This window comes from Carlito syrichta, unplaced genomic scaffold (genome assembly GCF_000164805.1).
Source record: "Carlito syrichta isolate Samal-C Ts95f unplaced genomic scaffold, Tarsius_syrichta-2.0.1 Scaffold314795, whole genome shotgun sequence".
Classification (NCBI taxonomy): domain Eukaryota; kingdom Metazoa; phylum Chordata; class Mammalia; order Primates; family Tarsiidae; genus Carlito; species Carlito syrichta.
The window spans coordinates 228,177-243,945 of record NW_007258891.1 but is presented as its reverse complement, the minus strand read 5'-3'; the positions used below and the strand labels follow the sequence as shown (position 1 = coordinate 243,945).

General features: G+C 37.1%; 1 protein-coding gene across 1 annotated transcript in view; it reads right to left on the bottom strand.

The window, feature by feature from the left end:
- Positions 1–15,479, bottom strand: part of PEX13 (peroxisomal biogenesis factor 13) — a 25,614-nt gene extending 10,135 nt beyond the window's left edge. Inside the window, exons 1-2 of the mRNA XM_008071966.2 lie at positions 15,168–15,479; positions 1,044–1,738 (exon numbers count right to left, since the gene is read on the bottom strand). Coding sequence (XP_008070157.1) covers positions 1,044–1,738; positions 15,168–15,259 — 787 coding nt within the window. The 5' untranslated portion in view covers positions 15,260–15,479. The remainder of the gene's footprint in view (positions 1–1,043; positions 1,739–15,167) is intronic.
- Between the last annotated feature and the right edge of the window lie 290 nt (positions 15,480–15,769).

Below are 15,769 nucleotides of genomic sequence, written 5' to 3'. Positions count from 1 at the left end.
TCCAGCCTGGGCGACAGAGTGAGACTCCAACTCAAAAAACAAACAAACAAACAAAAAACTGTTTTATATGTTTGCCACAACCTGCTTAAAAACAAACATATACAAACTATCAAAAACCCATCCATTCCTTAATACACGAAGATTAAGGCTCATAATGGCAAGGTCTTCTACTATTAGCTCCAACCTAACTTCTCAGCATTATTTCTTAGAGTAATATCCTTTTATGCAATACTATAGGACAACTGCTGAACATATCTCATATTTTTGTTCCTAAGCTGGTCCATCCGTTTGACAGTCTTTGTTTCCTTATCTAACAAAGGATGAAAGGTTACCCATCTTTAAAAAATCTAATTCAGATGCCATTTCTTCCTGGATACCATTGCCAAAAATATTAGGCTCACTTTTCTAAAATGAGCTAGTACTCTGTACCAGTTGATAGATGACGGGCTTAACAGTTATGCAGTTCTACTTTTGTTTATGATTATGCCTTATTAAAGATGTGACCCTGAGTGAGTTCTCTAAACCTCAGTATTGTCATTTGTAAAATGAGGATAATTCCTATCTTTCTGGGTTATTGAAATAATTAAATGAGATAAAATACACAATATATCTAACAGTGTCTTGCATATTTTAAAAAAGGCTCAAGAAACCTTATGTCTGTTCACAATTGTCATATTCCTTACCACACTCTTTCTGCCTCATCATAATTACCTGTCTATGTTTCTTAATCCTCTCTCTCCCACTACGTTTTAGAAAGATAGAGATTATGCCCTTGTGTATCTTTGTATCCTCCACAGCACCAAGTTCTGTACCTTGTAAATAGTAAGACAATATATACTGTTAAACTGAACTAACAATAAATAAACCAGCAAATCTGTTTCTGTGATATATTCCTCTTTCAGTTTTGAAGCTCCTAAATTAAAATATAACTGGGTCAAAACAGTAAATACAAATGAATAGAAAGCAAGCTAATTTAACAAACCTATTCTTAAAATTTGAGATTATTATATGGTTCTGAACCCATTCACTTACTGTTCTCTTACCTGTTACTTCATCACTGTGGGTAGACAGCAGTTTCCAGATGAGGTAAGGACCACCAAGGACAACAGCAAAGAACAAGAATATTGGCCAAGATTTTGCTGAGTTAGCTGATCGGTCCTCAGCACCAAGGCACGCCACAGTTCTTTCACTTTCTGCCCACAGGTCCTCATTCTCAGAGCCTCTTCTTAAACCTAACATCTGCTGTAACCGTCTGTAAAGATACCGTATAGTCCTAACTAATGCAAAAGCTGAAAAAACCTTCGTAAAATGTATTTTTAATCTGGAAAAGTGATTTGCTACATCCAATACAGCCCTGAAACTGTTATAGACTGCTGAAAAGGTAGCATCCATCATCATACTGACAGAGGTAAAGGCATGCACAATACTTTCAATGGACTGAAATGCACCTCTGCTGCTTTCTTCAGCTTGCTGAACAAATCTACTGGGTGGAAGATCATCTACACGGAGGCGGTTATACCCCAACCCATTATATCCATAACTATAAGGGCTATAGCTTCCATAAAATGCATTTCCATAGGCACCATATCCAGAAGAAAATGAGCTGTAAGCAGGTCTGAAAGTGTTCACATTGCTGCTTCCTGCCTGCTGTGATGGCCTTGGAAGAATAGGTGGGGGCACTCTGGTAAGTGTTGGTTGTCCAGGTCTTGTCACTAAAGTAGGACCCAAATCAGCAGATCTAAAACCAAAAAAGGGTTCAAAATGGTTACTTAAGTACACAATCAATTCAATTCAAAGTAATTATTCAACATCTCCTATATGCCTAGTACCATGACAGATTCTACTGAAGATGTTTTAAGAATAAAGAATAAACCAGGCATGGTGGCTTATGCTGTAATCCCAGCACTTGGAAGGTGGCGACTAGAGGACTGCCTGAGTCCAGGGGTTTGAGACCAGCCTGGACAATTTGGCAAGACCTTGTATCTACAATAAATTTTTAAAAAATTAACTGAGTGTGGTAGTACATGCCTGTAGTTCCAGCTACTTGGGAGCTGAGGCAGAAGGATACCCTGAGCCCTGTAGGTAGAGGCTGAGGTGGTTGTGAGCAAGTCACTGCACTCCAGCCTGGGTGACAGAGTGAGACTCCGATTAAAAAAAAAGAGAATAAAGAATAGGGCTGGGTGTGGTGGCTCATGCCTGTAATCCCAATGTTTCGGGAGGCTGAGGCAGGAGAACCATTTGAGCCCAGGAGTTCAAGTTTACAGTGAGCTATGATCAAGCCACTGCACTCCAACCAAGTTGACAGAGCGAGACTCTGTCTCTAAAAAATAAATTAATTAAAAAAGAATAATTTCTAATATTCAGATGCTTAGAATATCATTGTTAAGACAAAATGAGTAAGATAAAATAGCTGATTAAACTCTGCAATTTTCTTGTTTATTTATGCTGGCATTATTAATAGAGTCATGTGTCACTTAACAACAAGAATATTTTCTGAGAAATGCAATGTCAGGCAATGTTGTTATTGTTCAAACATCACAGAGTCTACTTACATAAATCTAGGATGGTATAGCCTACTACACACCTAGGCTATATGGTATACCTATTACTCTGGGCTACAAACCTGTACAACTTATTACTATATTAAATATTGTAGGCAATTGTAACACATTGGTAAGTATTTGTGCATCTAAACTTATCTAAACATAAAAGGTACAGTGAAAATACAGTATTATAATCTTATGGGACCACTGTTGTATATGTGTTCTGTCATTGACCAAAACATTGTAAAGTGATTGTATTATCACATATTATGTGACTGTATTATCTTTATCCTGTGGTTACTTTTTTAAGACACTCATCCATTTTCTCAAGGTTAGTTACTAGATATTTGTCCATCCTTGCACCTAAATGGCATTACTGTAATTACTATAGTTTTATAATAGGACTTAATATCCAATAAAACAAGTCCTTCCACATTGCTCTTAGTCTTCAAGAATGTCTTGGCTATTGATCCTTGTATTTCCATATAAATTTCATAATGAGAGCTTCAAGTTCTATACCCTTACTCTCAAAAAACCCTATTGAGATTCTGTTTGGGATTACATTGAATCTACAGATTAACTTGAAGTAAATCAACATCTTTATAATATTGGTAGTCGCAATTCATAAACACAACAAATGCTCAATTTATTTAGGTCCTTTAAAGACATTTTTTGCTGGTGTGGTAGCTCAAACCTACAATCCCAGCTACTCAGGAGGCTGAGGCAGGAGGACTACTTGAGACCAGGAGTTTGAGACCAGCCTGGGCAACACAGTGAGACCCTAGTCTCTAAAGAATAAAAACAATTCACAGGATGTGGTGGCCATATGCCTGTAGTCACAGCTACTTGGGAAGCTGAGGCAGAAGGATCACTTGAGCCCAAGAGATTGAGACTGCAGTCAGCTATGATCTCACCACTCCAGACTAGGCGACAGGGCAAGACTTTGTTTAAAAAAAAAAAAAAAAAAAAAAGATTATTCTCAATGTTCCAAGAAAAATCACTTAACCGAGTCTCAATGTTTTATAGTTCATTGTGTGGAGGTTTCACTTTACATTTATCCCTATACATTTAACTTTTTATCCTACTGTAAGTGGAATCTTTCCTTTTTTCTTTTGTAAGTTGTATCTTTCTAAAATTACTTTCTTGCTATTATATCAAAATAACTGATTCTTTTATATATGGTCATTGTATTCTTATTTTGTAGCCTTATTTTGAATTATCCTCTTGCATTTTCTAGACTCTTAAGGATCTGCAGTCACATTGTATATGAATAATAACAGGCTTATTTCTTTCTTTTCAATTTTACAGCTTTTATTATTAAGGTATTGCACCTTGACTAGAAGTGATAAGACATCCACCTCACTTCTCGTCAAGGTGCAATACCTTGAAGTGATAGCTGATATCCTTGTCTTATTCCTGACCTCAAGGGGAAATTTTCAACATGTCACTACAAATTATGTTTACTGTAGGTTTGTTACAAATTTAGTAGTTCCTCTTCTATTAGCTTCTGAAAAAGTCTGTGTAATTATTTCTTCTTTAAAAGTTTGTACAATTCACCAGTGAAGTCATATAGAGCTGGAATTATCTTAGTGGAAAAGGTTTTAATTATGAATTCAATTTGTTTACACGTCTGCCTCTTCTACCACAGGTAAACTCATGGACATAAGATGTTTCCTTGTTTCTCCATTACCTACCATAGGGATTAGCATATACAAGGCACTGACATAAACACTGTGCTGGAGTTTCTCATTAGTTAATATTTAATGCACATGCATAAAAATTATTAATATGCATTATTATACAGCATTGCACTGCTTCATAAATTGTAAAGAATACATTACTTTTTAAAAATTACAGAGAATTTAAACATTCAATAGATAAAAAAGCTTTTCTCTTATTCTTTTCTGCTTGTGGCACACATAAGTGCATCCAGTACCCGTGGTATATTCTTGCTTTTTATTACAACCTGTATAAATGAACAACTAACTAGGTCTACAACTTAGAAGGACAAATGATGTGTTCTCAATGTTAAATGTGCAAAGTCTCCCTTCCCCAACTTTATTTTGATCTAGCAACTGCTATCAGTGTTGCCACATTTGCTTTCTCTTACTCTCAAGTCTTTTATAAATTGCTGAACCATTTGAAATTAACTCCTAGACTTAATACATTACCCCTAAATACCTCAGCATGCATTTCCTAAGAAAAAAGATATTTCATGCAAAACCATAATGCTATTATCCCATCTTTGAAAATTAACAATAGTTCTGAATCACCTATTATTCAACTGACATTCAGAACTTATCTATATCCCTCAAATGCCTTTAATTAAACAACTTTACTGAGATAAAATTCACCTATCATAAAATTTTAAACTTAGACTTTAAAATTCAACAATTTTTAATATATTCACAGAGCTGTGCACCTATCACCGTATCTAATTCCAGAACATTTTCATCACCTCAAAAAAGAAACCCCATGTTCATTAGCAGCAACTCCCCTACTTCCCATCCCCCCATCCTTGGTAACCACTCATCTACTTTCTCTATAAGTTTGTCTATTCTGTATATTTCACATATAGTTGATTCTTATTACTTAAGACAGTTATGTTCTGTAAAGTTGCTGTGAACTCTGAATTAGCAAATACCAAATCACTGCTCCTGTGCAAAACAAAAGTTTAGGTGCCTGCAAGTCTTTGGTCACAACATCTTCACCAACCATCAATACATATACTTACTTGTTTTATGTGTGTTTCTGTTTAAAGACACTTTACTTAATGTATACTGTTAACTCATTAACAACTCATGGCCAACAGCACTGTAACTCATGCCTGAAAGAAGCTCATCTAACACCTGTATTTTCTCTGTAAGGCACATCACAGTTTTCTTGGGCTTAGGAATACTAGATAGCACTTCAGCACTATGCTTGGGGGCCATTTAAAATAGCAAATCACCATAAAAATGTGAACAACTTCACACTAAACAGATGGTGAAAAGGACAACTGTTTGTAGCATTTAGTTTAGTAAGTTTAGTAAGTAGATCAATTTGAAAATAATGAAGATCTACAGTAAAGGACCCATACATTGTATGTATTTTGTAACTGGCTTCTTTCATATAGCATAATGCTTCCTAACTTCATTCATACTGTAGCATGTATCCCTATGGTAGTCTGTGGGGGAATGGTTTCAAAACGTCCTTCCAACACCAACATCCATGGATGCTCAATTCTCTGATATAAAATAATGGCGTATTTACATATAACCTATATACATCTGCTCATATAGTATATATATTTTTTTGAGATAGGGTCTTGCTATGTTGCCCAGGCTGGAATGCAGTGGCAAGATCATGGCTCATTGCAGCCTCAATCTCCTAGGCTCAAGTAGTCCTCCTGTCTCAGTCTCTCCAGAAGCTAGGACTACAAGTGTGCACCACTATGCCTGGCAGATTTTTTTCTTTTCTTTTCTTACTTTTTTTGTAGAGATGAGGGTCTAGCTATATTGCCCAGGCTGGTCTCAAACTCCTGACCACAAATGATCCGCCCACCTTGGCCTTCTTATATACTTTAAATAATCTCTAGATTACTTATACTACCTAATGTAATATAAATATTTTGTAAATAGTTGTTGTACTGTAGTGTTTAGGAAACAACAAGAAAAAAAGTCTGTACATGTTCAGTCACAACTTTTTTTCCAAATTATTTTTGATCCCCAGTAACAGGAGGAAGGCCAGCTATATTTCATTCCTTTTTATTGCCAAATTATACTTATCTACACATCAGTTGGATATCTGAGCTAGTTCCAGTTTTTGGTTATTACAAATAATGCTGCTATTTATGTATAAGTTTTTATGTGAACATATGCTTTCATACCTCTTGGATATATATCTGGAAGTAAAATTGCTGGGTTATATGGAAAGTCTATGTTTTGAACTTTTGAGAAATTTCCCAGACTATGTTCAAAAGCAATTGTACCATTTTACATTTCTCCACATCCTTGGCAACACTTTTTATTATCTTTTCTATTATGTCCATCCTAGCGCGTATGAGGTGATATTTCATTGTAGATTTGTCTTGCATTTCCCTGATGGCTAATGATGTTGAGCATCTTTCCATGTACTTATTGGTCATTTTGAAACCTTATTTGGAGAAATATCTATTGAGATACTTTGTCCATTTTAAATTGGCCTTTTTATTCTGCATTTTTAAAATTATTGAGCTTTGAATTAAGAGTCAAAATGTCTTTCAAAACTGCTTTTTGAACAAAAATTCATTAAAACTCACAATTGTATTCAGTTTTGTCTCCTCATCTCTTCTAAATAGAACAGTCCCATTTTTTTCATGTCCCTGACTTTCTGAGTCATCCCTCTAGTTTTTTTCTAGAAATGTCCTACACTCTGGATTTGTGTTTCCCCAAAGCGTGGTTTAGCTTGTACCTCTACACTATTTCCTGTTAAACTAAGATTACATTTAAATGTTTGGTTAGAATCAGGTTCTATGTTTTTGGCAAGACTAATTCATGGTTGATGATGTTTACTTCATATTGTATTATATCAGGTGGCACATAATGCCAGATTGCCTCATTTGAGATTCTAAGTTTGATAATTTAAGGTGATAACTTTCAGATCTTTTCATTAAAATATATATATTTCCTTTGTAATTAGTATACAGTCTATGGGATGACTTTGGTACCACACAAATATTCAATTTCCCAACAGTTGTTCATTTGATGGTTTAGCATCCATTCGATCTTTGCCTAAATCAAATATTAGATGTGGAACTACAAAATGATAATTTTCTAATCCAGGCTAAAGTTTCAATAGACTTGCATCATAATACTGTAAGCAAGATACCAGAATTCTATTACTTCTTTTTTCTTTTCCTGGATCTAATATTAAAAAATGGAACAAAACTTAAAAGGGGTCACTGGACTGCCAAGTAGTATAGTACATTTCAGGCTGTGATGAAACAGTTCTGCTTCTGAGTAGGAGCAATAATAGAGAAAACTCAGAGAAAAACAAACAGGCATTATCTAGATTTACTATAAGAGGAATATACAGAGGGTACAAAAAAAAGTATATGCATTTTTAAAAAAAGGAAAAGACTATTAAAATTGTAATACTCAATATATACTGATAACAAAAGATGAATACAAGTCACGTTTAACTTCTGCAATTTCAAGAGGTGCTCAAAGTCTTTACCATCAGTGTCCAGATACTTCTGATCATGGTGGACTAAAAGTAATACTTAGATAACAGCTCTTAAAATGTGTATACATTTTTTTGGCACCCCTGGTATTTATGGAACAACTAAACAGAAATGTAAGATAGCGAAAAGGGCTAAAGCTCTAGGCCGACCAATTCTAGGCTGGAATCAGGCAGTGACAGCCAAGATGGAGGCGTCTATGAAATAACAAAAACTAAAAGTGCTCCATTTAAATGGAACCAGTTCATTGCTTGAGCCTGAGGCTGGGAGCGTGGCTCCTAAAAAGAGATTATAAAATTTGCTGACCATAGTTTAAGATTTTCAGAAAGTTACAGACCTAAGAAAGGGGGAAAGACTCTGATAAGGCCTCAAACCCAGGAAATGAAACAACAACTGACTGAGTAACTTGATGTGTGGTAGCCTTTACCGAAGCTAGTGTTTTTATACCTGATTCTCACATAAGAATTGGGTGCAGAGGGAATAGGTAGAGGCAACAGTAAACCTACTAGATGGAAAGAGGATAATAAAGAAGAGAAAGAGGAGAGAACCTTTTTCAGAACTCTAAAATTCCTACTCAAAATGAACATATCAAAAATGCCATACACATGAAGATATAAAAACACTAAGAAACCAAGCCTACAAAAACAGTAAGGATAAAGTTCATCCCACTAGGCACACTAACACAAGGGAGGGATGGGTAGTCATTGGGCACTGCTGTGGGTGGGGGGAGGGAATGACAACACAAAAGGTTACCTGGTCCACTACCAGGTAGTGATGATAGGTTAGAAGACCCAACTTTACCTGTATGCTACCTACTTTTGTAGTTAATGCTCACTTGTACCCCATATCTCTATAATAAAATAAAATTTAAAAATAAAATTCATCCAAAGAAAACCTAATTTTCTATAACAACAGTTCAGCAAAGATTCTAGATATGTTTCAAACTATCAAAGAGAAAAATGAAGCAATATCATCTGTGAAATAAAATTGAAATGAAATAAAAACATTTAAATATTTTAAAAATTCCACAAGAAATCTTAGATACGATGCCCACAGTCACAGGACCCGTCCTGCAACTATGAAATAAGAAGAAAATTAGTTGCTGTACACTAAGGAGCAGAGTGGAAATCCAGAACTTTAGGAATCCCACTTCAAATAATAGTAGTGGAGGAAATCAGATTAACCCACTGAAAACAACTAGAAAGGTAGGGAAAAAAAACACAGAAAAATATCTGTTTAAAGCATTAGAGGCTAGGTGTAGTGGCTTATGCCCATAATGCCAGTACTTTGGGAGGCTAAGGCAGAAGGATTGCTTGAGGTCAGAAGTATAGTTGGGCATGGTGTTTGCCCATAGTCCTAGCCACTCAGTATCTGAAGCAGGAAGATTGCTTGAGCCCAGGAGGATGAGGCTGCAATGAGCCAGGATCACCTGGTCTCACCCAGCCTGGGTGAAAGAGCTAAACCCTGTCTTAAAAAGATAAAATAAAAATAAAATAAAATAAGAGAACAAGGCACTGAGGAATTCTGCAGTCAAAATTCAGGAGAAAAAAAAATAAACCAGGGAGCCAGATATATTGAAATATTTAGCTAGGAGCCAGTTCCAGAAGAGGCAGTTGACCAAATGAGAAGCCAAGTGACCTTTTTATTTTTATTTTATTTTTTGAGTTGGAGTCTCACTCTTGTCACCCAGGCTGGAGTGCAGTGGCATGCTAACGGCCATGGCAGCCTCAACCTGCTGAGCTCAGGTGATCCTTCTGCCTTAGCCTTCCAAGTAGCAGGAACTACAGGTGTGTACCACCACGCCCGGCTAATTTTTTGATTTACTGTAGAGATGAGGTCTTGTCATGTTTCCCAGGCTAGTCTTGAACCCCTGGGCTCAGGCAATACTCTTGCCTCCACCTCCCAAAGTGCTGGGATTACAGGCATCAGCCACCACACTCGGCTGAGCCAACCTATTAAACAGTCTCCCTGAGCTAAGTAGACATAAGCTGGAGTTCAGAACCCTAAAGAGGAGGGCCACAGTAAACCCCCACACTTCAGACTGGGACTGTAAAGGAATATATGCTAGGAGTGAGGGTGAAAAAGTTAACAGGAAATAGACTAGCCTTGTCAGGAACTGAAACCAGTTTTGAATCACCACCATTTTGGATGGATTAAAGTGACACTAGGTGGCTAGTGGCCTGACGTTCTGGTCAAAAGGAAAAGTCTCTGGAGGAAGAGACCATCCCTAGGCCTCAAATCACCTTCAATTGTCTATATACAATGTCCAGCTATCATAAAAAATAAGTGGGCCTATATGATGACAAAATTACATGTTTTAAAAAAAAAGACAGCATCAGACGATACACAGGGCTTCATAGGGGATCAAGATAATGGAGTTATTAGGCAGAGACTTTAAACGACTATGCTGAATATAATAAAAAAGAAAAGACTACATTGTGATTTTTCAAGCAGAGAACAGAAACTACAAAGTAGGACCTAACACAAATTCTAAAACCAAAAAGAAAAAAGAATAAACAAAACTCAAAACTATGTATGAACTGAGTGATTGGTTTATACCAGATTAGACACACTGAAAGAAAAATATCAGTGAACTAGAAGAGAGTTCAGAAGAAAATACCCGGAATGACACATGAGAAATAAAAGGCTAAATACAGAAAAGTGAGTATAATAAAATATAGAGTATATATATAATTTGAGTTAGAGGAGTAAAGACAATAGGCAGAAACAATATTTGAAGAAATACAGGCTGAAGCTCTTCTGCCATCAGTGAAAATTGAAGTATCCCTATGAATTCCACCCAGAATAATACAAAGAAAACCACACAGAGGCCTAACGAATTGCTGAAAAACAAAACCAAAGAGAAAAATCTTGAAAGTAGATAGATTCCTTTTAAAGGAGCAATAAGATGGAGAGTGCTGAAATGGAAATATGGCAGAAAAAGAAGAAGAAAAAGCAAGCCAGGAAAAACTCAGGCCCCTTGATGACAATGTTGAGACAGCAGATCTCTAGACTTCTTGCTAACAATAAATGTCTTTATAATCCAAAGCACAGTAAGTAGTCAGATATTGTTATTTGCAGTAGAAACTATTCCTGATATTCTATGTTTAATAGAAAAGATAGAAAAAATAGTACATATACAATATATAAAATGATATTTAAAGGTATACTTTGCGAGAATTTTCCTGAATTAAAAAAAGACATGATACCTCAGATTGAATACTGTAGATACTGAGCAAGAGGGAAAAAGTATTGTTTGAGTCTTTATATTTATACCTGGATTCAGCATAATAAAGCTACAGAAGACCAAGGTATGAGGGGGAACCCAAAAAAACCCGTACTTGTTTTAAAAATTGTGTATTATTCTTACATGTTCAAAGTACTCTCCGTTTGATGTGATTGATATAACTATCAGAACACTTTTTTTCCACTGCTCAAAACAGTTTCTGAACTCATCAGTTTTGATGCCTCTTTGTGTTTCTGCTGTTTTTTGTTTCACCTCTTCTACATTGGCAAAATGTTTCCCTTTGAGGACTTTTTTCATCCAGGGAAACAAAAAAAATTGTTCGAGGCAAGATCAAGTAAATAGGGATGGTAGGCCATAGGGGTTATGCCATTTTTGGTCAAAAATTGTTGAACACTCAGCATGGGCAGGGTGCATTGTCATAGTGAAAGAACCAGTCACCTGTTTGACACAACTTGGGACACTTCTTCTGCAAATCATGAGGCAACCTTACCAAAAGTTCCAAATAAAAACTGTGATTGACCGTTTGATCCGGAGGAACAAATTCTTAGTGTACTATAAGAAGTTCACCCTCTAAAAGATACTTCCAGTTTTTGGGGGATTCTTCCTTGTATAAGATAAAATTTTGAAGGCTATTAAGAGGAAGACAGTCTACTTATAAAGAAATAAAAATTAGACTCATTAATAAAACTTCTCAGCCTGGTGTGGTGGCTCATGCCTGCAATCCTAGCACTTTGGGAGGCGGAGGTGAGAGGACTGCCTGAGCCCAGGGGTTCGAGACCTACCTGGGCAATTTGACGAGACTTCATCTCTACAATAAATCAAAAAAATTAGCCAGGCCTGGTGGCGTGTGCCTGTAGTTCCAGCTACTTGGAAGGTTGAGGCGGAAGAATCACCTGAGCCCAGCAGGTTGAGGCTGCAGTGATCATTAGCGTGCCACCACTGCACTCCAGCCGAAGCAACAGACTGAGATTCTGACTCAAAAAAAAGAAAAGAAAAAGAAAAACTTCTCTAGCTATAAAGCTTTGATTAAAAAGAAACTCATTTGTATACCTAACCCTGAATTGTACCCCACATCTTTAAAACAAACAAAAGAAGTATTGAAGACAATTTCAATTTCAACTAGGAACATATATTTAAACATTCTTAAAATATTATAACAGAATTTAAGATTGTATACAAAAACTCACAACTAAACAAGTTCATCCAGCAAGGATAATTCAAAATTAGAAAGTTAATTAATGCAGTAAACTACATTTTCATATTAAAGAAAAAGTACATATAATTATTTCAACAGATGCAGGAAAGCCATTCATAAAATTTAATAATGATTTACAATAAAAATCTGAGCAAGGTAGAGAGGTAGAAGTTTGACAGGATATCTACCAAAAACAAAAAGGAAACTTCATACTTAATTGTGAGACTTCATAAGCATTCCAATGGAAGTCAGGTCCAATACAAGGATGCTGGCTATCTCTTCTGGTTTATTTGTAAATGATAGAATTGTTTACATGGAACTCAAAAGCATTTCAACCAAACCATTAGAACAAATTAAGAGTTTGACATTATGCTGTACATATTTATATTTGGAAAAAATCAATAGCATTCTGACAATTCCAGTTAATAACCAACTCAAAAATGTAAAAGAAAAAAAAGCCCATTTATAACTGGGACAAAAAAATTTATAATTTAGAAATAAAAAATAAAAGATGAGAAAGAAATTTCATGGAGGTAATTATAAAACATTATTTAAGGCAAAAAAGATGACCAAAATTCTCATCTGCTGTAGTTTATGCACTATTCATGGACAGAAGGACTACTTGACCCATAAATTCAGTGCAGTTCCAATAAAATCCCAATAAGTCTTTTTATAAAGGCTAAGTGTAACAAAGGAAATTATGAAGAACAGCAATATGTGGAGACTCTTGACATACTAGATATCAAAACTTATTATAAAACTCTTTCATTAAGACAGTATGATGCTAGCATAAAAATGGATTAACAGACCAATAGCACAAGTCAGAAATTGCCCAACATAGAATCACACATTTAGGAAAATTTGATATGAGACAGATGTCATTACAAACTAGGATGGAATAGACTGCTCAACAAAGGGTGCTGGGACAATTAGTTATGCACACAGAAAAAAGTTAGATTGCCTACTTCACACTGATCTCTGTATGAAACCAATTCCATGTGGATTAAAGATATAAATGTGAGAGCCAGAACATTAAAAAAAAAATAGAAAAAATTTCCTGATCTAGATAGAAAGGATTTCTTAGCCAAGGCAAAAGTACAAACAATAAAACATGATGATTTTGGCCATATTAAAATAAAAAGCACCTGTATAACAAATTGAACATAAGGAAGACAAGCCAAAGAGTGAAATATATCAGCAAAACATACAAACAAAAAAGGATTAGTAACAACAATAAAGCACTCTTACAAGCTGATAAGCAAAGATAAAGCCAATGGAAAAATGGGCTACAGAAAAAACAACCAAAAAAACCTAGATATATAAAATATATAATATAGTAATATTTAATTATAAATAGTATATAAGATACATTCTCATTTAATATGTTTTTAAACTTTAGCTATAAAATATGTATAATTCACACATACCTAAGTACTAAAGAATAAAAACACTGAGTAACACCAAAGAAGGACAACGATTACCAATGGAAAGAAGAAAAGGAGACTTTAACTGTTTCTCTAATTTTTATTTTAAAAAATGTGATGCAAATCTGACAAATATTAAGTTGGATGGTGAATACACAAGTATTATCTTTTTTCTTATTTATTTATTTATTTTTTGGAGTTGGGATCTCATGTGTCACACAGGCTGGAGTGCAATGGCACAATCATGGCTCACTGCAGCCTAGACCTCCTGGGCTCAAGGCAATCCTTCTGCCTCAGACAGGATTTTTAATAGGGATGAGGTCTCGCCATGTTGCCTAGGATGGTCTTGAGCTGTTGGCCTCAAGCAATCCTCTTGCCTTCCTCTCCATAATGCTGGGATTACAGGTGTGAACTACCACCCCCGGCCACAGGTATTATGTTACTCTCTATTAGTCTCTATGTGTTTAAAATATTTCATAATGAAAAAAGTGGGGAAATGATTAATTTTACATAAACATAACTTTAGCAGGTGCAAAAATAAAATCTCTTTCGTCCACTTTCATCCAAGTCGTCTGAATGAAAAAAAAAGGGTCATAAAAAAGGTAGCAGATAATGTCACCCTGGTTTCACAGCGTAATTAAAGCTAATTACTTGTTATGTATCTATCATTATTGCATTAAGTAGTTACTGTGCTAAAGCATTTTAGCGTTTAAACAGATTTCAGAACATAGTAGAAATATATTCCAACATGTCGGGGATTTCATGCGTTAGGAAAACCTACAATAGTAGGTCATTTGACATTCGAATCACGCTATCTGAATTAAGATGTCCGTGTCTACCAAACACAAAACAACTCCCAACTCCGTGTGTTTTAACCTTTTAAAGTTGTACAACTATTTGACACCGATGAAAAGCAAAACTAATAAAAAACTATAGGCTTCAGGAAACTACTTTTTTTTTTCTTCTTCCACACAAAGGCCATCCGTAGGCCTCAGATTTAAAACTCTCGCTTTCAAGTTCCTTCTCCAAATCTCAATCCGAAATATTAGCTGAGTCCAGCTGGGAAAGAAGGCAAAGTGTACACGGGCTTGGGTTCCGGTTGCGTAAAACCTTTTGGGCTGTCACCAACTTCTCGAGATGTTGTTGATAGCTTTCACGAGAGACTTTGCTCTCTGCGCCGGGGGCTGGGCAAATGCTGCTCTCAGCCGCTATAGATCGAAAGTCTAAAGCGTTAGGGGAGGTCAGGCAGTTCTGTCAAACGTCCGGTAAACAGAAAGGGGCAGGAAGCCGCCCCTCTTTCTTCCAAGCACAGGGACCCACAGAGGCGTCCAGGAGCTCCCCCCAAAAGGTCGCTGCCTAGAGCTGCAGTGTCGGAAACAGCTGTCCGACAAGACACCCCCTGAGTAGGCGCCCCAGCTCCACCTCGACCCCCCACCCCAAGGCTGGTAGCCGACAGCAAGGGTAAGGGTAGACCTCCCCCAACAACCGCCTCAACCGCCTCCTACCCAGTCCTTGCTCCGGTCCCCCCAACTCACAGCCTGAAGAATCCCACACTCACTGAAAAGTGGGGCCTGGGCCTGTTCCTGGCCCGGCACCCGGAATTCGGCGGGTCTCCCAGGGTTTCGGGGGAGGTGGCGGCTGAGACGCCATCTCCTCCACCTCCGTTCGTCTCCCGCTCCTCGCCTGGACTGTCCAGGCCTCGGTACGCTAACACCTCGAGCGCCAGGCACAACGGGAAGCACACCGAGCCTTCCACCGCGCCCACCTCTGTAGTCACGACAGAGCTCGTGATGCCTTGCCAGCTGGACCAGAGGGGCAGGAGGACGTCACTCACTTATGGGAGGGAGCGTTCTCTTTGTATATGCCCTAGGATGAGTTTCTGTTCTAAACCAGAAGGTAAGGGTTCATCGATGTTTCTGGCAGCGGCTACAGTAGCCTAGACGTCGGAGTCCCACGGAGGCTTCTCTGGGTTTAGACCCCTCAGGCCTGGAGTCAATGTCCCACGCATGCCTGCACAAGCGAGGGAGGTGGAGTGTGAGTTGGCAAACCCGACAGTTTTACCGATTTCCCTACAAACAAGCAGGGGGAAGTTCACACTCTCGAGAAGGGACTGGTACTCTTGTTCTAAAGCTCTCGTTTCCTCGGGGAACGGAATTGCTA